This window comes from Cynoglossus semilaevis, chromosome 8 (genome assembly GCF_000523025.1).
Source record: "Cynoglossus semilaevis isolate Cse_v1.0 chromosome 8, Cse_v1.0, whole genome shotgun sequence".
Lineage (NCBI taxonomy): Eukaryota > Metazoa > Chordata > Actinopteri > Pleuronectiformes > Cynoglossidae > Cynoglossus > Cynoglossus semilaevis.
In genome coordinates, this window is record NC_024314.1 from 7176678 (window position 1) to 7199060 (window position 22383).

The 22383-nt window shown below is 40.0% G+C and overlaps 3 protein-coding genes and 1 long non-coding RNA gene across 7 annotated transcripts in view; 3 read left to right on the plus strand and 1 right to left on the minus strand.

Annotated features, from left to right (window-relative positions):
- The first annotated feature begins 570 nt into the window (after positions 1 to 570).
- Positions 571 to 7523, plus strand: ttll6 (tubulin tyrosine ligase-like family, member 6). Its single transcript, XM_025058010.1, has 13 exons — positions 571 to 679; positions 952 to 1082; positions 1189 to 1345; positions 1425 to 1568; positions 1651 to 1736; positions 1848 to 2073; positions 2583 to 2761; positions 2871 to 3059; positions 3435 to 3654; positions 3955 to 4221; positions 4305 to 4409; positions 5245 to 5407; positions 6582 to 7523. The coding sequence occupies exons 1-13, from the start codon at positions 665 to 667 to the stop codon at positions 6815 to 6817; spliced, it is 2118 nt and encodes a 705-aa protein (XP_024913778.1). The 5' UTR covers positions 571 to 664; the 3' UTR covers positions 6818 to 7523.
- The window catches only part of LOC103381883 (uncharacterized), a 37647-nt gene continuing 21981 nt past the window's right edge, over positions 6718 to 22383 (minus strand). Inside the window, exons 5-8 of one of the 2 annotated variants that reach the window (XR_003050443.1) lie at positions 20685 to 20807; positions 9784 to 9899; positions 8672 to 9643; positions 6718 to 6852 (exon numbers count right to left, since the gene is read on the minus strand). This is a non-coding gene — a long non-coding RNA (uncharacterized LOC103381883). Of the gene's footprint in view, positions 6853 to 8671; positions 9900 to 20684; positions 20808 to 22383 lie in introns of both variants that reach the window. The other variant, XR_521847.3, reaches the window with a different exon arrangement.
- Positions 9300 to 14422, plus strand: hoxb6b (homeobox B6b). Of its 3 annotated transcripts, XM_025058013.1 has the most exons (4): positions 9300 to 9416; positions 12118 to 12517; positions 13454 to 13486; positions 13574 to 14420. In XM_025058013.1, the coding sequence occupies exons 2-4, from the start codon at positions 12211 to 12213 to the stop codon at positions 13831 to 13833; spliced, it is 600 nt and encodes a 199-aa protein (XP_024913781.1). In that variant the 5' UTR covers positions 9300 to 9416; positions 12118 to 12210; the 3' UTR covers positions 13834 to 14420. The 3 variants fall into 3 exon arrangements, with proteins under 3 accessions (XP_024913781.1, XP_008312673.1, XP_008312672.1); XM_008314450.3 differs by lacking the exon at positions 9300 to 9416 and having other exon boundaries at positions 10745 to 12517; positions 13574 to 14421; XM_008314451.3 differs by lacking the exons at positions 9300 to 9416; positions 13454 to 13486 and having other exon boundaries at positions 10737 to 12517; positions 13574 to 14422.
- Positions 14596 to 17801, plus strand: hoxb5b (homeobox B5b). Its single transcript, XM_008314452.3, has 2 exons — positions 14596 to 15740; positions 16359 to 17801. Exons 1-2 carry the CDS (start codon positions 15110 to 15112, stop codon positions 16604 to 16606), a joined length of 879 nt encoding a protein of 292 aa, XP_008312674.1. The 5' UTR covers positions 14596 to 15109; the 3' UTR covers positions 16607 to 17801.

The window sequence follows — 22383 nt, forward strand, 5'->3', positions numbered from 1 at the left end:
GGAGAAGGAGGTGAAAGTCAAAGTGAAGCCTACGTTGACACCCCTCCACCAACCATCAGGAAGAGGAAAAAAGGAAAAAAGAGGTATTTAGGATCTCCTCTATTGTGCACATCATATATTACAGGTAAACACATAAACATCTGGGCAGCCAGGCCTTTAGGGCTTGTCCTTAAGGCTCCTTAAGGCTTACAGCAAAGCAGATGTCTGTCCCTCTCCTCCTCTCTCTTTTCTTCCAGATGACTGTGGATCAACCTCGCCAGCTGCAAATATGAAAGTGGTAGGTCTGACACGCTCTTCTTCTCAGCTAGACTCTTCCAGGTGCTAATGTCCTCCAGCATCTCCAGCTACAATTATACACCTGGTAAAATAGTGACATGAAACCTCTGCAAGACACAGTGTAGTAATGACAACAGTGCAACAACTTTTACCTAATTGGAACGGAAGCAACATCCATAGCGTGAAATTAAAAACAATAATATTAATTCTGATGCCAGGGAAAAACCTTCCACATCACTTGGCATCAAGCATCTAAAAACCCTTTTCCCTCTGATGTATCTCAGTGCGTCGAGCTGCTCGCAGGTATGGCCTCAGAGAGGCGGCGGACGGTGAGGACTGGACGCTGCTTTGGACCGACTGCTCCGTGTCCCTAGAGCGTGTTAAGGACATGAAGCGTTACCAGGTATATGATTGAATTTGCTCCCGGCCACAGCCACATTACTGCCATCACCATAAACAGCTAATTGAACTGGACTCAGCTCTGTAAAATAATTGTCTGGTAATTTGATTCCTGCTCCTGGAGATGGATCATTGAAGACCAGACGACTCTCCCTCTGTAATGTCTCCTTCTTGTGTCATTCTCATGTCACATCATTGGATAATTCATGTAGCTGCTGGACATGACACCTCAGATGCAAAAAGCTTAACACTGGCGTCTACTTTTTATCTCCATAGAAAATAAACCATTTTCCTGGTATGAACGAGATCTGCCGTAAAGACTCCCTGGCCAGAAACATGAATCGGATGCTCAAGCTTTTCCCCAAAGACTACAATATCTTCCCCAGAACTTGGTGCCTTCCTGCAGAGTCAGTTTTCTGGGTTTTTTGTTGTTGTTGTTGTTGTTTTTCTATTCTACTTTGTTCTTTTCAGTGTAATGCAGTATACTCCAATAGTACCTGTGGCTTTTTGCAGTTACAGTGATTTCCAAGCTTATACCAGGGTCAAAAAACACAAGACGTATATCTGTAAACCAGACACCGGCTGCCAGGGCAAAGGTATCTTCATCACCAAATCTAGCAAAGACGTTCCACCTGGGGAACACATGATCTGCCAGGTTTACGTCACCAAGGTGAGGACACGACTAACAGAACCTAATTTTAGAGTCAGATCTCACTTTACCAATGTGTTTGTTTCATTTTTGTTTTCAGCCTTTTGTAATCAATGGGTTTAAGTTTGACTTGCGTATTTACGTGCTGGTGACGTCATGTGAACCGTTCAGCATCCTCATGTACAAGGAGGGCCTGGCTCGCTTCTGCACCACGCAGTACAATGAACCACTACAAAGCAATTTGGTAAGAAATGTTGACGGAATAGGAGGAGAAGTAGGTTAAGAAAATGTTAGTGTTCTTTTTTACTAAATGACTCTAATTGTAGGGTGACGTGTGTATGCATCTGACCAACTACTCCATCAACAAAAACAGTGAAAACTTTGTCCGTGATGAGGACACTGGCAGCAAAAGGTCAAATTATCCTGATTTCAATTGTGGAATATCAAGCTAACCATGCTAAAGATTCTCTATTTGAAAATCATTTTCCCTTTCCTCCCTTTCATTTTTTTTCATTTCATACAGAAAACTGTCCACCTTGAACAGATATTTGGAATCCATCAGATGCAACACAGAGAAAATGTGGGGCGACATTGAGGACATCATCATTAAAACACTGATCTCTGCTCATCCTGTCCTCAAACATAATTATCACACCTGCTTTCCGAACCACACCAGTGGCAGCGCCTGCTTCGAGATCCTGGGCTTTGATGTCCTGCTGGACCATCGTCTTCGACCCTGGCTCCTGGAGGTGAAACACAAAAATATTTTGAGGGATTCAAATTGAAAAAAAAAAATCAGAATCAAACCAGCACAGTTTCCAAACTCCTTACAAACCTCTTACAACACACTTTACACTTGGTGTCACTAAAACCATCAGCTTCTTCAAGCTTGTTATAGCTTTACACAATGCTGCCACCTACTGACTATCTTTTTACTAGCAAATATTTCCGTCCTGCAACATCCAATTGCAAAAGAAAGAAAAAGAGAAAATTCTGTCTGAAGATCACCAGGGTTCTGTAATTCTTTTTTTTTTTTTTTTAGATTTTTTTGTTTAATCTTTCATCAACTTTTCATATACATTTTCACTAAACCATGTGTTGTATTTTTAAAGACTAAAGGATATTAGAGTTTAAAGATTATTTCCTTTTAGATTAAACACAGCAGTGTCAGTGGTTGAAATCGAATTGTTGAACTTGTCATGTTTAAACTAAAAAAAACAACAACAACACATGTCCATGTTGGCGTATGTGCGAACAGGTGAACCACTCTCCCAGTTTCACCACCGACTCACAGCTGGATCGTGAGGTGAAGGACGCACTGCTGTACGACACCATGAATCTCATCAACCTGGGCGCATGTGACCGCCGCAAAATCAACAAGGAGGAGAGACGGAGGGTGAAAGAGAGGCTGCAGCAGAACCGCACAAGAGAGGCCAGGTATGGTCCCACCACAACCAAATGGTTTCTCCGAGGTCAGTCCTGGATCCTGTGTGTGTTTTCAGCTAAGTGTTTTTCTGTGTGTGTGTGTGTGTGTGTGCATCACCAGGTCAGAGGAGCTGCGACAGTGCCATGCAGCCACCGTGGAACAGATGGAGAGGTATGAGGCCAAACACCTGGGGGGCTTCAAGAGGATTTATCCAAGGGATGGAGGCGAGAAATACGACAAGTACTTCACACACAGCAAATCGTTGTTCCAGGAGACGGCAGCGTCCAAGGCCAGAGAGGAGTGTGTCAGGTATCTGCAGCACAGGGGCAGTACAGTACAGTCAGATCACTACACAGAGAAAGTAACCACACATACATCACATAAACATAATAATAATATATTATATTCACAATTATAATAGCAATTCACAATTAGTGAAATCTGTTTTTTGTAGATTAAGAAACAATGTTAAATCTTCATGATGATTTCATTTCATGTACCCTAACCCTATAATAAAACCATTCAACATATATTTTAGGAACTTTCTATACTTCATATTCACATACAATTATAAAAATACGTAAATGTGTTGTAGTCCTTCACAGAATCATTATATGGTAAATAATGTAAACAATAATAATGATCATTTATTTTCCTTGTTATAAAATGTGTTTATTTGTGAAGGCATCAGCTGCAGGAGCTCCACCTCAAGCAGGAGCAGAAGGAGAAGGAGCAAAAGGGGAGTCAGAGGAGAGAGTTGCAGGGAGAGACAGCAGGGGAGAAAGTCAAACTCCGACCCCGAGCATCACGTCAAAAGGAGCAACATCAACAACAACAGGAGCAGCAACAGCAGCATTGGCGACGGCATCATCCGCTGATCCCACTATACTGTGACCAACAAGCGGTGAGACGTGTGCAGTACCCGCAGTACACCACAAGGGGGAGTAAAACAGCTCCAACCCAGTGATGAATGCTTCATAGTCTGTGTGACCCCGTCGTCACCGTAAAGTTCCACATTTAACATTAGCTGGAATAATATTCCTCTCACATAATGTTGAACTGTCGAGGCCCTAAAACAAACAGTGTTACCAAAGGTGTTCACTGACAGTTATTGCTAATATATGGTGGCTGTGAACCAGTGGTTATATATAGAGTGAGGCCATAAAATCAAATTGAATCAAATGCCACTCTGTTTTTTCTGCAGCCCCCTCTGTCTGGCCCGTCGGAGGAGCCTGAAGTTGCACAAGTATGTGAGGAGGAGGAGGATGAGGACAAGAGAGAGGAGGAGGACCAGGAAGAAGCAGGAAAATTAGAGGAGCAGGAGAGAGTCCATCTACTTCTCCAGAGGAAGAAACTACTGCAAGATCTGGGGGTGGTGGAGCAGATCCAGCAGCTGCTGCAAGGCCAAAGCCAGGGAGGGGGAGTCCTGGAGGAGTCCTGCAGCCATCAGCAGAGACAACAGCAGAGCAAGGTAAGACCGGAGCACACAGACAATCTACAGGAACTCAGCAGCAAAAACAACCAGACCGGACTGGTTTTCTCTTTTCATTTCAGCTGGATCCTCTGACACAGTTTTCACACGGACTGCGACTACAGCAGCAGCAGCAGCAGCAGCACCAACACCCCTCCACACAGATCTCACACCAGATTCAACAACAGGTACAAAGACATCTAACCAAAAAAGGACATATTTTATATTATTCTACTTCTACTTATCTATCCATCCATCTATCTATGTAAATCATATCTATCTAAAAAAAATAGAAAACCTTTATTTTATCAATTAGCATTCATCTTTAAATTAGTGCAGCATCATGTACATGAAAACGTTACCGTGCAAAAAGCTTTGCTATGCAGGAAACTAGAAAGAAAACTGTTCAAATTGTGAAATAAATGGTGTAAAATTAATTTGTGAATTATTTAAAGATATTTATGTTATTAAATGTTCAATATACAAATTGTGTAAAAGTGTGCAGTACCAAAAATCTTAACAAAATAAAGAGAAGATGCTTTTGGAATTATTTATATGCAAAATGTCTCTGAAATGAATTAACTTAAAGTGAAGCATATACAATTAAACAATGTGTTCCCTTCATATGATTTATTATTAATCTAATATAAATCAGTAATATATAAATTGTAGATTGACATTTTTAATGTCACTGTTTTAGAATTGTTAAAATAATGCAATGTGTATGTTTTCATGATAATTTAAAGGTTTTTACATTTTCTAATTCTGCAAAAATGTTACTTAAAGCCTGCATGGAAATTAAAAAACATTATATATATTTTTTTTTTACTGGGATGAATTGGCTGGAAACGAATGGCCGAACAGCACAGGAACACAATCAGTGTTTGCATAGTCTTTGTCAGTGAACATATTGCCTTATTCAGCTGAATTGCTATCAGTGATCATTTGCAGTGTAGCAGTGCAGTATGGATAATAGAATTAAAAATTAACTGAGATGAAATAATTTTCCCTGCTGTCCTGCAGCAGCACATCCTCTCCCACATGAGTCAGCAGTGGCTGCTCCGGCCCACCCTGGACCAGAGGGGTGTGAAAGACTGCAGCTGCCTGAGGTACGAGGCTGGGAGTCAGAGCAGCAGAGCGGCCGAGGTTCACAGAACCATCAGTGCTCACAGACCTCACTGGTCAGGTAACAAAGGCTCCATCTAAAACACTCTGTGTCTTTTAGTTGTGTTTCAGAGAATTAGTCAGGCATCAAATAACAGGGGCGGGGGAAGAATATGTTGTTTGAAATAGACATTTTCTTAACATTTTTCTTAACAAGATTTTAAGGTTCCTGTTTCAGCCAAAACGATTGACAGAAATAAGCCAGGGAATAAATCAGATAGACATTAAATTTAGATACTATTTTACCACTTTACATTTTATTTATAGTTTTAGAAAATGCATTTAATATAAATAAAAACAAATCTAGTTTAAATGTGTATTTTTTAGAAAAAAATATGGATTATGAAAAAAAGTCAAAATCCAAGTTTATCACAGTTCTGACTCAATCCAAAGAATAAAAATAAGAAATATGTTTTTTGACACTCTCACAATTTTGAAACAATTGTAACTTGACTACAATTCTCACTCAAATTGAAATCATTAAAATATACATTTGCTAAAACCACAAAATGCACAACTGTGGGTCAATTTTGATTTTTCTTTTCATTTTTCAATTTTAAAATAAAATGTTTTCTGACTTTAATTTTTTTTCATCATTTTTTTACTTGAATCTCAAAATTTAAAAGTCTTTTATTTTTATTTGAAATTTTAGAATTGTAAAAAATGATTTAATATGGAGACTTAAACTATTAATTATCTTATCTACTTTTACTAATCAATATCTTCCTTATTTATTATGTATCAATATTTTTAAATCAAATGAATAAATAATTATACAACTGCTGTCATGATTGTCTAATGTAAAATTATAAAAACAGAACAGGTTAAGATCAATAAAGAAGCAAATTCAGTCTAATTTAGAATCTAAATTGTAAAAAACTGATGGTAAAATTAAATACATGAGTCATGTTAACATTTGATGAAATGTGACCATAATCTAATCACAGTAATCAGCTTGCAGTATTAATTTGGACAGATGGCTCTTTTTATTGTTGCATCGTCTCCTCTCATTTAATAATAGAAGCGTAGTGAGGAATTAGTTTAATATTGAACGGCACAGAGCAGCGGGGAGTTTCCACACAGCACGGATATTAAACACATAATTAAAAGACAGCAAAACAGAACGAACCTTGTTTCCTCTTACTTTATGTTGAGGTCCATCCCTGATTTTGGGATTTTTCTTTCACCTCCTTCAGTCAGCAGCTCCCTGGCTCTCAGACAGGACGGCAGGAGAAGCTCCTACTCCATCAGCAAGTCCCGTCCTGGAGTTACAGCCCACGTCCCTGACCGAGGTCTACGCTGCTCCTACATGTCCCACGACCCCGCTGCCCTGCAGAGTCTGTTTGTGGTCTCTACCCGGGTCCCTCTGATCAGGAGGCCTGGTTTCTCTCACTTCTCTCGGAGGGGCCCCCAGCTGAGTAAAGGCCCCTGAGGAGACCTTCAGACACCCAGAGCTGGAGTGTGATCCTGCAGGGAGAAATGGGTGTTTATGTCTGGTTTATAAATCCAGACACTTGAATTTTATGTTGCTCATCTCTTCAGAAAAGCAGCACTGTGTATACATATATATATATATATATACATATATGTATATATAAGTATACATATATGTATGTATATATGTATGTATATGTTAACTCTAGTTTACTGAGGATAAATGATGTCAGACACGAACCTTACATTTAGTGCCAAAATAACACAGGCCTCATTGAACACAGTTTAATCCAGTTTTAGCCATTTTATCTGAAAAATAAATCAGAATCTCAAGGATTAACATTAAAAAGTTTATATTACCTCAAATTAATTGATATTAGGTCTGAAGGTCTGACAAGACCACTTAGAATATATATATAAATATTAACTACAACTTAAAAAGACCTTTCATTCATTTTACCTCAGGGGCTTTTGTGCTGACGAGTATTAAAAAAAACACTTTTGCACTATCTTTTTGAAAAACAAGTCAAGGGATTTTATTTTTTATATTCTGTACCATTTATGGAGTTCTTATTTGAATAGAAAAACGAATTATCTAGTTTTTTTGTTTAATTCTTTTTTATTTTATTTGGATCTGTAAATAGTCTTAATGGTGATTCTGCCTCCTGAGAGTTTCGGGTAGAGGCCATAAAGTGTTACTGCGTCTTTGCTCTGGTTTCTTGGTTTTTGGTCACAGACTGAAAAACTGAAAGAAAGTGAAAGGTCTAAGAAATCTTTGTGGCATCAAGTAGGGAATTACACTGAACATAAAATGCCACGAAGGCATATAACATGACACATTAACTATACAAATAAAACATGTTTCTGAAAGTTCAGTAAAAAAAAGCTTTTACTTTTAATACGCTGATAATAAATAAATACGGAGCAGAAATATATGAAAAACATGATAAAACAATTGACTCGTAAAGGTTTTTTGTTATGAAAAATAATATTGACGTTTTTAAGCTTAAATATTTCTTTTGTAATTATTATTCAATTCGGAATTAATCGACTAATTCGAATTGTTAAAATCTAATTTGATGTCAACCAGAGGCCTTCGCTACACTTTCTCTTGTTTTTTAAAGGTAATTTAATATATAATACATATTTTGTTTGTAACATTTTGTCAATAATATTCGTATTTCAAACATCAATTCTTAACTGGATTGAATTTCATTCGATGTTGATATGTTTCAAATTTATTTTTTTATCTAAACATTTGTGTGAAAGTTGGGATTTCTTTTTTTTTCATCGTGGGAGAAAACTAACTAACTAACAACAACAAAAAATCCTCAAATTGCAGGACCCAGTTGATGCATTTCAGGAATTTATGGTTTTACTGCATCTATAAATGTCGGAAATCCTCACCGTTGATGGAAATCACCAAGTGAAAAGAATGGTTTCTGAAAACAAAGCCAACGGAAACACGCTTTGAGCTCCAAGGGGAATCCAGTCATTTGAGTTCCTGTCTGAAGGACTTGATTCGGTTTAGGCTCCAGTTTTAGTTTGTTCTACAGAAAAGGTGAAAGTTTCTGGTGACCTTACGCCGCCCTCGTCAAGACTATGTGTGTGTGGTGTGTGTGGTCAATGCCAAATTGATCTGCTATGACTTTAAGGGAATTGGTTTCACTCTTAGTGATTGTGACTGGCTGTAAGTGGGAAACAACATTTATACTGGAGAAAACCAGACTCAGGATGTGAGACGTGAATCTAAAAAGAGAAAAATGATGTAGGACTTAGTTGTAAATATAATAATCGCGATATTTAATGCATATGTAGTAACACAGTGTTGTGATCGGAAAACGATACAGACCTTGTTCAGACTGGTTCACACACCAGCACAGGCTGCAAAGGTGGACCAGGACCAAGTGCGCATCATCCAATGTCAACGTTGAAAAAAAACCCAATCTCTTCTCTTCCATTCCCACATTCTCACTCTTTTCCTTTTCACACGCGCAATAAAAACACTTCACACCGTGTAGCAAATAAAAGATGGCGATGAGAAAGAGGGTCTGGAGCACAAAAACGACTGCTGTTTATGAAAATTTACAACTTTGCCATGGAAGTTTACGACGCACTCGGCTCCAGGATTGGTCGCTGGCGGTCATGTGGACAGCAGCAATGGGAACTTATTTCCCATGAGGTTATATCGCAGCTGCTGTTTTCCACTGCTCATTCACTTAACAGTCGTTACACAAACCTCTTTTTCTTGGCTCCTCGTATGATGTTTTTGGTGAGAGGAGCTGCGTTGGGTTGCGTGAAGTTCGCCTCCAAAAAAGTGGAGGACGCTGCGGGGTTTTTTTGTCTTTTTTTTTTTTTTGCGCCGAAGCTTCAGCCTGCGTGAGTGTCAGTGTGACATTTTGCACTTGTGTTGCTATATGTGGCTGAAAATGGTCTCCATCAGCTACTGCTGGATGATGATGGTGACGCTGCTGCTGCTGAATGGGATTACTTTGACCAAATCACTTGGAGGAAGCGGGGAATGCGTGTGAGAAAGGAGCAGAGAGGAGCCGCGCAGGAGTGGCACACACGCTGCAGATGATGGATTATCAACAAAGGTAAGGGCACCATGTTTCCAAACAACAGCGCACTGAGCTCCAGTGCGCCGCTGCAGCTCTTGTTGTGTCTACACCACTGTCACTGTGGGCCTAATGTTTACACGAGGGGAAAATGGGAAGATTAGTCTGGATGATTTGGGTAATTATAATCCAATCCAAACCTTCCTCTGGGTTCGTTTGTCTCTCGCCCGTCGCTGTGTGCTGTCTGTTGACAGCAGCTGCTCTGTCTGCGTTTAACCAGAGAAAGAGAGAGAGAGAGAAAGGGTAAGGGAGACAGAGAGAGAGGCTGCAGCATCAGGCTGCGGTGTCTGACCTGAGGATGTGAGAGAACAGGCACATTTTTGTTCTGTGACTCTGAGGCCTTCACCCTGGTCTGGAGGTCTGGAGGTTCCAATGATGTGACTGGATGTTTGTGCTGCAGGCCAGATCATGATGTTGGGGATGAGGATCAGACAAGGCCCGGACTCCTGCTCTCGGTTATGTCTGAAAGATCAGAGACACGTATTAATACAAAAAACACAATTCACTTCCTCTTTTCTTATTCTAGACTTGATTCGACGTTTTCATTTTATTCCTAAATCCAGCCTCCCGCTTCGTTGCGCACGGCGCGTCACCTCGCTCCATGTAAACCTTCCGCTTTGTTTGTTTTATTCTTCCATTTTATGTTGTTTCATTATTTTTTATTCTACATTTGTTTGTGTCTTGATCTAGTAAAGAACCAAACTAGTAATAACGTGAACTATAAATGCAACGTTTATGCGTCATGTCTGGCGCTTTATGGTTTGTCTGCGTCTAAACGCAGGTTCTTATGAGTGGGACATAAAAAACACACCAGTGTGTGGCTTTTTTGGAACCTTTTTTTTCCCCAAATCGTCATTAATAAAATACAAAAAGATTAAAAATGTGACTTAATTTATTGGTTCAAAGTAGTCGCATTTAAAAAAGGGACAAAAAAAAAACTTCAGTGGTGAGGATAAATAAGAGGCTGCGGCCTGGTTGGGAGGAGCTGTTTATTCATTCAATAATTTAATAAAAATAAATAGGACATTTATTCAAATTATAATTCATTACTCCCAACAAATATAACTTAATTAAATTTATAATTATAACGTTTTTTTAAGGATGAATTTTAACACGTGTTGATGAAACCTTTACATACGGAAAAATGTTTAATTGTATAAGCAATTTAAAAACAACAAAGCAGAGCAACATTAAAGGCAAACAATCACTTTTAGTCCTTGAGTCCTTTTTAGCCGATTTCTTTCATAAGAACTAATTAAAAAGTCGATTTTGATTTTTTTCGATTAATTCTTTAGTCATTCGTTTCATACAATGATGGAAATTGTTTATGGTTTGTCCAAAACTGTCTTATTTCGATCCTTATGAACAAAATAATTTCATAAATACATCAAGCACAATATATCTGGGAATCAGAAGACAGAACGAATTCAACAGGATCCATGGATTATCAGATGGTCTTAGACTCAGTTCACTGTCGATTCACCGACTCTTTGTTGCACGTCCATCTCATGAGATAAGTGAAAATTCAAGTAAACTCCACATTCAACGTTCGTGCTATAAATATTCGTTTCACTGACATTTCCAAAGACAAAACCAAGTGTTATTAAACCGACAGTCGATAATCAATTAAAGATGATCAATTCATCTGCTTAATCAGCTTCATTTACACTAAAATACAAATATCAATGTGTTGTTAATCCACGCCTGTGTGGCAGATGTTTACACTTGGATTTAGTGTCCTCCTGGTGACACTAGAGGTGAAGATGGTGAGGATGATGATGGAGTGTGTGTGAGTGTGTATTCGTCCCTGGTCTCCCTGCTTCATTGCACGTTTACGTGCTACAGAATCCATGTTTGGGACGAACATCTATAGCTTCCTAGACAGAGAGTGGAGAACAGTATTGTTGACTCTTTTTGTCTGTTTAAAGTTTTTCACGGTGATGACGTCAACTGCGGACGATTAGTGAAAATGTGTTTTTGTGTTTTTGTTCTACGGCAGAGCTTTAACAATTGTTGGAGCTATGAGAACAACGATTTGTGCGTAACCGCAAAGTCTTTGGCATGTTTTTGCTGTATGCAGAGTGACTGTATGTGTGCGTGCGTGCGTGTGCTTGTGGGGATGAGAGAAAGAGAGCGAGAGAGACTGAGAAAGAGAGAGAAAGAAAGAGAGAGAGAGAATGGGATATAGATGGAGAGCAGAGTTTTGCATTGGTGTTATGATAAAAGACTGTTTTCACTCTACCCTTCTGTCGTACGTGTTATTTTTTACACTTTTCTACATTTGTATGTTGCTTTTGTATTTCACACGAGTCTCTGTCTATATTTCTGAATGCATAAGAGAGAGTGCGTAAAGATGTACAGACTGGAGCGCTTCACTTGGACTCACCAGCTACCCCTGCGCGCAACAAGAGCCCCCCATGGGTGCTGTAGTGCAAGCGCAGGCAGCTGTGATTGGCCAGCGTTTGATCAGGTGGTACACTTCCCCTCTGTATTCAGTGGCACCTCACAACCCCCCCCCCCTCTCAGCAAAAACCAAATCTCCGATAAAGTAATGGCAAAAGCACTTGGACTATAAAAGACAACAAATCATATTCCTCCGGAGTATATACACCCCGTTGTCCACCCAATGAGTTCCTATTTTGTTAACTCAACTTTTCCCGTGTCTCTACCGGGAGGACAGGACTCTCTCCTGGGTCAGATACCGTTATATTCCTCGGGATACACGGATCCGTTAAGACACTACTCCAACGCGGCCACATATGGAGCAGCCAACATGCAGGAGAAGGTTTACCCGGCGTCTTACTACCAGCAAACGGGCGCAGCAGCCGCGGCCATCTACGGGAGGGCCGGCGGCGGAGCCACCTGCGACTACAACCCGGTCGGGACTTTCTACAAGGACGCGGAGGGTTCTTGCGCATTCTCCAGCCGCGAAGACCAGCCTCTGTTCGTCACCCAGGAGCACCAGCAGCGCAAAGCTGCCGAGTGTCCGGAGCAGAGTGTCAGTATGAGCGGCAGCCTCGACGACAAGTCGTCCACACTCATCTACCCGTGGATGCAGAGGATGAACGCTTGCTCTGCCGGTGAGTACAAGGCTGGAACTCTGCTCCTGTCCCGGTGCCTGGGATAAAAGGGGCGCAGGAGTGCGCCAAGAGCGCACCCTGAGCCTCTCATAGTTACCTGTCAGCTTCAAAACGCAGCATCTTTTACACTTTTATTTATTTGCCATAACATTCAGAAGGAAAATCACCAGTGATTAGAGGCTTTTATGGCCACAAATGGCTGCGTTTACGCACGGATCCCTCATGCGCCTGCAGGGCTTACACTACTGCATCATCACCGCCACATATAGGACGGCATGCACGACCACACGTGCACGCACATACACATGTACGCACATACAGACCGGGCCTACATCATCTGAGCTCCAAACTTTGACAGTCACATGGCATCTGTAAACTGGACCTTTTTTTTAAGAAGATCAGTTGTGAAAACACAATATCAAATTTATTTTGAAAAAAGACCACAGAGAAAACAGTATGCACAAAAAATCCTAAATTCACTGTAAACTTCACGTATATACTGTTGATAAATGTTATGATGACATGTTATTCTTTTGTGTTTGTAATAAATACTATATAGGGAATAAACCAACTGTTTGGTCGCGTTTACGCACCATATATTAAATATAAGCCACTACGTCTCCAGTAGCATGTATTATTATTTGTTTTTAAATAATTTTGTATGGCGTAATGAAATGATATTAAGAGACAATTTAAGAAAGTATATAAATAGGAGACTGTGCTGACTTAATAGAAAATTCGCAATAGTACGAGTCTTTGCATTTCATGCATAGACATGCGTAATAAGATGAAAATGTATTTAATACAAATGTATTCATAAACAGCCTATAAAGCAAATATTAAATCCCAATTACGCTCTGCACACATCACATTTTATATTATGTCGTTATCTTGTGGTTTAGAGTTGCAAAACACTAATTTTATTTATTTTTCCAGATACACCACTACAGATTTTGAGTGCAGTTTCAGGTAGATTTTTCTGTCCCACACTTTGGAAATTCACTGGAGGCTAACATATTAATGATTAACTCACGACTACGTTTTGCCTGTTTTCAGGCCCATTTGGCAGCAGTGGCCGCAGGGGCCGACAGACCTACACCCGCTACCAGACCCTGGAGCTGGAGAAGGAGTTCCACTTCAACCGCTACCTGACCAGGAGGCGCCGGATAGAGATCTCTCACGCCCTGTGTCTGACGGAGAGACAGATCAAAATCTGGTTTCAGAATCGCAGGATGAAGTGGAAAAAGGAGAACAAACTCCTCAATCCTACAAAGACGCCCGAGGAGGAGGAGGAACTGGCGGAGAAAAAGAGCTAAATGAACACTGTGGCAAAATTAAAAAGGCATATGTGCGTTTGTTTGTATGCACACCCCCAGAATAATAAAAAGAAAATGTAATATTTCTTTGTAGATAAAGTGCTGCAAATGCCATGTTAGAGACGTGTAGAGTGATAGACCTCCAAGTATCTGCACGGTAATAATGTCTGCATTAGGTTAAAATCAGGTCCTCCTCCGTTTGTCCTTGTGCTCGTGTGTTTGTTTAGGGGACTATGCAAAAATCCGCCAAAATGTAAATAATTTCGAGTGTTTAGTTTGGGACAATGTCGTTACCTCATGACAACAGGCCTACTGAGTTTTTGTATCATTATTGTCGTTGTTACTGTTGTTGTTTTCTGCCATGACGTTTTAGAAAAAGACAGGCTTCGTCCTTTACTGTACATCTCGTGTGTCGTTGTTCTCTAAATGTCTATAGGCTTTTGTCGTCCTTTAGCTGTGCCATCCACTCTTTACTTTGTACATTTGAAAACATTAAAAATGTTACATGTTATTTATTGCTGTTCAACCTGTGTTCAATGCACATCTGGATATCGTGTGCAATATTTTTGTTGAGGAAATTGTACATAAAAATAAAGGCTTTTTGATGTATATCGGAAATCTTGTGGTCTCTTATATACTCGGAGAAATTAAAGTCATATTAAAAGCACACAATATCAACAGTATCGATACCATTGTTGTTGTTGTTGTTGTTGTTGTGTTACTCTAATGTGTTGGTTGTGAGCTCACAAGGACATAAATCCTCATAAAAGTTGGTGTGAAGATAAATTTAATTTCCACTTTGACACAGTGCACGTTAAGCTGCCAACAGTGGTGCTGATAAGTCTCTGTTATGTGTTACCTGAGCCTTTTGTGGCCTGCACTCTCACTGCGTTACATAAATGATGGATGGCTCCAGCGGCCTGACAGCGCGGTCCGCCGCTGCAGTACCACCGCTGTCCGGAAGATGGCGCTATCTGCCCGCACGGCTCTCGGAGCGCAGCGGGGAGGCACCATTGACTGGAGCCTAACGACCATTATTTCGTCATCATTTGTAACCATGGAGCATGAATTACCTCTTGAAGTCATCAGTGAGGATTTACGACTGGTCAACAAAGGCACGTGATTCCAGAACGCTCTCCCATATTTGGCCGCATACCTGGCAAAGTACAGTAGGGGCTTCATTGCTTATAATTCATGATTGCGTCCATAAATCGTGCAAGCACACAGGATTATAGCGACAAAGATCTACAAATCGAGGCTTTAAAAATCCAAGCAAATGAGCTCTTACTTTGTAAACTCGTTCTCAGGGCGCTATCCAAATGGCTCCGACTATCAGTTACTAAATTATGGGACTAACGGCGCTGTGAGCGGTTCCTTCAGAGACCCTGGCACCATGCACTCCGGGTCTTTCGGCTACAACTACAATGGCATGGACCTAACCGTGAACCGCACCAACACCGGCAGCCACTTCGGGGCGGTGAGAGAGGATGCCCGGGGATTCGGGCCGGACGCCCGCTACAGACAGACGCCCAACTGCTCGCTCTCCTCCCCGGATCCCGTGCCGCGCGCCGGGGGGGGCGGGGAGCCTCTGGAACTAAAAAGCCCCTCTCCCCCGTCTGACCGTAGCGCGAACTCCGGCGGCAACGGCCTCAACAAAAGCAACAGCGCCCATTTCACAGAGATAGAGGACGCCACCGTCGCCTCCGAGACCGAGGACGGAGCGCACGGCAGCGGCGCGTCTAGCACGGTACCACGGGCGCAGCAGCAACAGCAGCAGCAACAGCAACAACAGCAGCAGCAGCAGCAGCAGCACCAGGAACCCAACGCCACTTCATCCACTCCTACAACAAATGATTGCCAAACGCCACAAATATTCCCCTGGATGCGGAAACTGCACATAAGCCACGGTATATACATTCACACGTCTACTAATATTTACTTGTGAAGGCTGGTGGCTTCTCCATAAATCTGTCCCATGAAGTGTTGCATGAGTGAGCAGCTTGGTGTGGATGATTGTGGTGGTAAAAAGAGGGGCAGTGTGTGTGAGCGACTGTATGGAGGGTGTAATTTGGTGGATAGGTGAACTGTTTGGTTTTGGTGGGGTGCAGGTTAACTGCCGCTACAGCCCCTCTCCACTGTGCCTGTGGTATCGTACGGATTCTGGGTGATTTTAAATCTGGCCCAAATGTGCAGGCTGTGCTTTTCGGGGAAACACCTTTAGAAAACACAGGCAGTCACAATAACAGAAACAACAATAAAGAGTAGTTTTTGAGTGTGTGGTTATGTGTCGTGCTGGTTACATGCATGCTTCTCCATCACCTCCTTGCATCAGCCCCATCGCATGGTGTGTGACCCCTGTCTGTCTGTCGCAACATCCCGAAGCCCAAACAAACATACATTGTAATAATACTGGTTAATATTATTATTAGATTTAAATCTAAATCAGTCGTGAGGTTGGACCTGTGTTGTTTCTTGTATAGTGCAGTCCCTAATTGTCTTGGATTTTCTGTAAAAAAAAATTGTAGATATGACTGGACCAGATGGGAAAAGGGCCCGAACCGCGTACACCCGCTACCAGACGCTAGAGCTGGAGAAAGAGTTTCACTTCAATAGGTACCTAACCAGACGGCGGAGGATAGAGATAGCCCACGCCCTGTGTCTTTCCGAAAGACAGATCAAAATCTGGTTTCAGAACCGCAGGATGAAGTGGAAGAAGGACAATAAACTGAAAAGCATGAGCCTGGTGACAGGAGCGAGCGCCTTCCACAACTGAATAACTTTTTGTGGAGGAAGGGGGAAAAAAATTAAACATGAAAATAATCATAATAATGATGATGATGCTGAAAATGATGATAAAAAAAGAGGAAAAAAGAAAACAAAGAAATCCATGAGTACTGTAAAGCTATTGAAAGCGCAGCACCTTCCAGCATGCCATTGTGATAGAAAAATAAGTATTCAGTGGTCTTAAAATGACATTTTTTTTAGTTGAGTGTCGTTGTTCTATGATAGCTTAGATGTTCTACTTGGAAAAGAAGATGTAAATATTACTGGGGTTATTAATTGTCCATGCTCTTTGCTCTCTCTCTGTCTGTCTCTTATCTTGAAGGTGTTAAACTTGAGCTCTTTATTGTAACTTCTCCACGGTCTAACAGGAGTAACAAAAAAAAAATCCATTGTACAGTTAAAAAAAAAAAAAATCTTTTCAAACCATATGCTGCTCTTCATTGAATGTAATGTATTTCCGGGGCCAGTTGAAGCGCTTCAGTGTAACTTTTAACAGCTTTTGATGGTAATATCTTGTGGCCAGATCTCATCAACTTTCAGACATAGGAAAAAAAAAAAATAAAAAAAATAAATAACAAGCCAACGGTTGTAGCTCTATAGGACATTTTGTGGATCTGTTATTATTATGATTATTGTTTAGAGCTAATTATGAGCAATGCAAATGTATTCAACCTGTCAATGTGATAAATTTTTAGTGCAAAGGGTAATTATTCTGTGGATATATAGGCAGTGATGTAAGCTTTTTTTTTTCCGCCAATAAGCTTTTTGTATTTGTAAGTGAACTCACAGCGCTTGAAAAAAAATAAAAGTTTCTCCCATTACTTTAAACGTGTCTCACTCTGTTATCAATTAAAATAATATGGGGCGGGGGTTGTTTTAAGAGTTTTTGAACAACAACAAACCGGGTGCGGAACAAATTCTGCTCGGTTCTTAGCGGGATTCAGACAAATTAATGATTAATCTGCAGGAACATTTCGGATGCCAATTGAACAACAATATTTTACAGCCCTACTTGGAGGCATTTCCTACAGAAAGAAATTGAAAACCTTACCTCGTGTGCTCTCACTGCAGCATGAAACGTGCTGGCAATTTCACGACGTGAATTTTGACGATTTAGAAAAATCTCAACACCAAAAACCGAGCCTGGCTTTGTCTTACAGGTATATAGTCAGGGCAGAAGTTGGTAAAAAATCCCTCCTTACCAAAGATTGTATAGGCCTATATTACTTACAGACTGTGAAAAGTCACGTGAGGTCCATAAAGTTGGTTTTATGGTTTTGGGGAGTAGACAATGTACTATATAATTCACAACCTTGAATGAAAGTGACGGCTTAACTGCATGGATGGGACTGGAAAGGCTGGACTGGGAAAGGAAGTGGTGTCCAGTCGTATTTAGTTCGTTTTGGCTGTTGGGACAATTGGGAAAAGTGTATAAATTCATAAAACATATATTTTAAAAAAAATCAAATTTTTCATTTATATTTAAAAATTGTGTTAAATAAAAAAATGTATTTTGAATTATTGGTGTAATTTGAAACTACAGTTGTTTAAATATATTTTTTATATATTTTTTATCTGCAGAAAAGCATAAAAATATATTTATTATTATCATTATTAGTAGTATCCAGAGTTTTTTTTTTTAATTATCGCGTTTTCTGCTTAAGGATAAAAGCAACTTGATCGGAGATTTTTAGACAAAAATCAAAAAACTCAAGCCTGTTAGTTTTGCACAAACAGAGGTTTTTCAGGATTTGTGAGGGCGGTTGTGAAGGGGGGTAAAAATCTGCACCACACTGAGCCTCCGCTCCATTGTAGCGCCTTTGTGGAGCTGCCATGGTACGAACTTGAGCGCTTGTGCAGTGATTTATGTTTTTCTCCAGAGTCACCCAGCGGCCAAAGGTGAAGTGTCGGACAGCACAGAGGTGGACACGGGCTCTGACAGAAAGAGAGCTCAGCCTGTACTGCAAATACTACTAACCAGATATACTGCCGTGTCCAGCAACCTTAAAGACGTCACCTTTTGAAAAACTCTACACTTGTGTGCAGTATTTTCCCCGTTCTTTCCAAACTAATCTCGGGATCAAATTAAAACAGAGAATAGATAAAAAGTCAAAGGTATTGGTGGTGGGTTATAAGGGTCCCAGACATTTCCCACATATTCATAACTATTAAGTGGCAATTTAAGCAGTGTAATGAGTATTGCATATTGATAGGGGTAAAGTGTAGCCCAGATCTCATGCATAATTCATGGCGGCGGGGATCATCGCTGGGTCAGGAGACGACGCGCACTGTGCAGCCGCAGATGCCTCGGCCAGAATGGGGAGGATTCAGCGCAGTGCTGCATGGATGGTGTCAGACTTTTGCACAGTCACCTTCCGCAATCACTGATGTGGAAAAAAAAATCTAAGTATAACAACACCTGAAATGTGTGTAAATTAAAATAAAACAATTAAATTAATGTAGTGATTAATTTAAAATTTAATGCAATGGGAAAGAGACAGACTTGAACCGTTTAGATATAAAATAATGTTCAATTGGACACATTTGAACAGGAATTTTAAAAAATACTAAGACTACATAACGCGTGGCATTGAAACTGTTACGACTGATTTTTAAAGGGTCGGAATGTAAAATATTATTTTAAGGGTGTAAATAATTTCACACGGGGGTATTTTACAAAATATTAAAGAAGATTCCGTTCACTAAATTGTCAGTTCATGTTATTATTTGTGCAGAAGATAGTTTCATTAACGTACTGACAGCCAGCATCCTGTACAGTTGGAACCATTGCTCCTAAAGACTCCTTGGTTCAGCTCATCTGGTGGACACGGTGCTCCTATAACAACGGTTTCCTCAGCCTGACGTTTGAATTCAACGTTGAGATATTCTGAAAACCCGAATCCAATCATTTTCATCACTCCAGAATTTAAGGGAAGAAAGTTCATGAGTTTTCTCTGGACTCTGGGCAGCAATATGAATGTGCTGGACTATATCACCTAAGACACAGCTCTGGTTATTGTAGAGTGTGGCATATACAGCACGTGTGCTGCTCTCGCTGTGACCACTATGTGACCCCGTGATACTCGAGGTATTAGCCAACATGTGAACTCTATGGGGCAACATATCAGCAGTTGTTGCCAAGCCACAACCAAATTAAACCGGACAGTTCACAGTTGCACACTGTGCAGTTCAGAACATGCAACATGCCCTGTGACCAATATGTGGCATTGGAGCTGATATACTTGTTGTATTAAATCCAAATGGAAAGGATGTGTACGTGTGCTACGAAGGATACAAAATAGAGCACTATTTGGAATATATATATTTACAAAAAATGGCAAATCTGTAATATGAAATTTAAAAAGAAGGATCCGCCTGTTCCTGGAGCAGGACAAAATCCTTAAGAAACTCATAGATCTGCATGACTTACGTCCAAAATTTTGATTCTTTTGTAATTTCAAACGTCCAACAGGTCAAAGAGAATAACGTCATAAGAACGCCACCATCAACAACAACATAGTAAACACGATATTATCATTATTAATGATAATAATACTACCACCTTTTATCAAAATATCTGATGAAATGACTCATTGTTTGTGTTTGCAGTTGATGTCGCCATTCATAGTTTTTCCTCGTAAAATGTTCAGACGTTATTAATTTAAAAACGCAACACCTACTTAAATTGTACTATATATAAATATATTCAGATACATGAAATTATAGTTACTAAGGGAGCTTAATTTCCGGCCGTTGAAATAAATAACAATTGAAACGTTAATATTCAGAGAAAAATTACACACACACACACACACGTGGTGGGTTTATTCCACAGTTACATTAGTAAAACAAATCTTTGTGCCAATAACCATTTCAAGCCACCGCCCTTCCCATTAGAACCAATACGGTGACGCGATTACTGCGATCATAATGATAAAACACGTGGAACAAATGTCACCTTGAACGCTTTTCGGGGGGCTGTTTATAGCGACATGTACGCTCAACATCTGGATTTGTGTGTGTGTATTGGTGTGAGAGTGAGAGTGTGTGTGTGTGTTTGACTTCACCTCCACTCTTGGCTGATGTTCGTTGCAGTGCAGCTAATTCTCCAGCAGAGGGCGCCTCAGACCAGTCAGCCAGATGATGGATGGTTTTCTTGCTCCCAGCTCTGATCAAAAGGGTCACGTGGGCTGTAAAGAGACAAGACACTGTTTTAGGTTTAGAACTGTGGATTTAAATATTTACACGGGTTAAGACATTGTATTCTAATGTACCGACTCCTACATTTAAAATGCAGACTTTGCTTTAATTCCACAGTCGGCCAGACTGCCTGGGTCCAGTTAATCTGATTTCTTTTTATCATAATTGAGTCTAAGTACTGTTGCTAAGTGCATTTTCAACTACTTGTACTTCAGTATTTGCATTTTAGTCCAGCATTTGCAGTAGAAACATGCCCTCGCAAATGCATGTGGTTGGAAAACGTGTTTAAAGTTTTAAACATTGACACAGCTGTGACTCTTCAGTTCACCTCAGAACAAAAACATTTACCAACAACACACAAAAATTAAAAAAACAAAATCAAGCAAAACAAGTATAAATTAATTTAAAATAAAATTTAATTTACTATACACTCAGAATAATTATTTCATTTATAAATGTTGTCTATGTAAATTTATTTCCTCATCACTGAAACAAGTAATATACAATATATACATAATATAAAGAATATATTTATTTATATTTATATACTTCTACTACTACTACTACTACTTTCAGTACCAATTATGACATTTTTAAAGTCCTTGACTTTACCCTTATGAAAATATCCTTAGACATCATGCATATTAACATAAATAATAACAATGAAACAATCAAAATAACACAATTTATTCTTTCTTTGCAGCCTAGTATTGCTCCCCGGCGCAATGGTAGGGGACTGGTGAAATGTGCAATGACTGCTAAGATTAGCGCCACCCTTAACTAAAGCACTAAAGCTTCTATAGTTTGGTGCAACCTAGGTTTAGATGATGTCATAGATTCTAACTGTCCTCAACCCTGTCTAACACATTAAAACCTTAATGGCTGATTTGATGTAATATTTACAGACCAACATCACAAATGACTGGGAGTCAAGGTGCTCAGAAGCCACGTGGCTCCAGAGCCGCAGGTTGCACATCAGTCATCTAAAAAAACTGCAAAAATTTAACTAGATTGTTATTTTGATTTTATTTTACTATAATTTCGCTCAAGGACCTTTGCGCGTAGGCGAGTATTTCCACATTTAAGTATGGCTCATTGAAAACTTCTTCTACTGCTGTGAATATAAGGAGAGGTGAAACTCAGGTTATATGGCCAACATATAATTTTGAATCAGTAAAAGACTGTGATGCCTATAAGAACAAACTTCATTCTTGGCATATTGACTGTACTCCATCTTATGACAGTGGAATCACTCCGATAAGTGCTCATAATGTGCACTAAACGCAGAGTGTAAAGTGCAATTAACTTGTTTATGATTTCATATATTACCTATAACAGAAAACAAACTCATAAACAGACCCAGGATATGAGCTGGTGCGGATGTAAAACGTCCATCCAAACATATGCAGACACGCTGGATGGAAATGTTTTTGGTACTGCCCTCAACTAATGGCTTTATTAATGATAAATAAATCAGTACTTAGTACCTCTTAGGTCCCTGGTGAGCCATAAAAACTTTTGAGTAGTCAGGTACAGAGCAAATTCACTTTGACTGGCAATACAGTG

Excerpts from the sequence above, each read along its gene's own strand:
- ttll6 (XM_025058010.1), top strand. Across the intron at positions 2,074-2,582 it reads TTCGACCCTGGCTCCTGGAG|GTGAACCACTCTCCCAGTTT; the intron begins GTGAAACACAAA and ends ATGTGCGAACAG. Across the intron at positions 3,655-3,954 it reads TATACTGTGACCAACAAGCG|CCCCCTCTGTCTGGCCCGTC; the intron begins GTGAGACGTGTG and ends TTTTTTCTGCAG.
- hoxb6b (XM_008314450.3), top strand. The coding sequence starts at position 12,064 with ATGAGTTCCTATTTTGTTAACTCAACTTTTCCCGTGTCTCTACCGGGA. Across the intron at positions 12,518-13,453 it reads GATGAACGCTTGCTCTGCCG|ATACACCACTACAGATTTTG; the intron begins GTGAGTACAAGG and ends TTATTTTTCCAG. Across the intron at positions 13,487-13,573 it reads GATTTTGAGTGCAGTTTCAG|GCCCATTTGGCAGCAGTGGC; the intron begins GTAGATTTTTCT and ends GCCTGTTTTCAG.
- hoxb5b (XM_008314452.3), top strand. The coding sequence starts at position 15,110 with ATGAGCTCTTACTTTGTAAACTCGTTCTCAGGGCGCTATCCAAATGGC. Across the intron at positions 15,741-16,358 it reads GAAACTGCACATAAGCCACG|ATATGACTGGACCAGATGGG; the intron begins GTATATACATTC and ends AAAAAATTGTAG.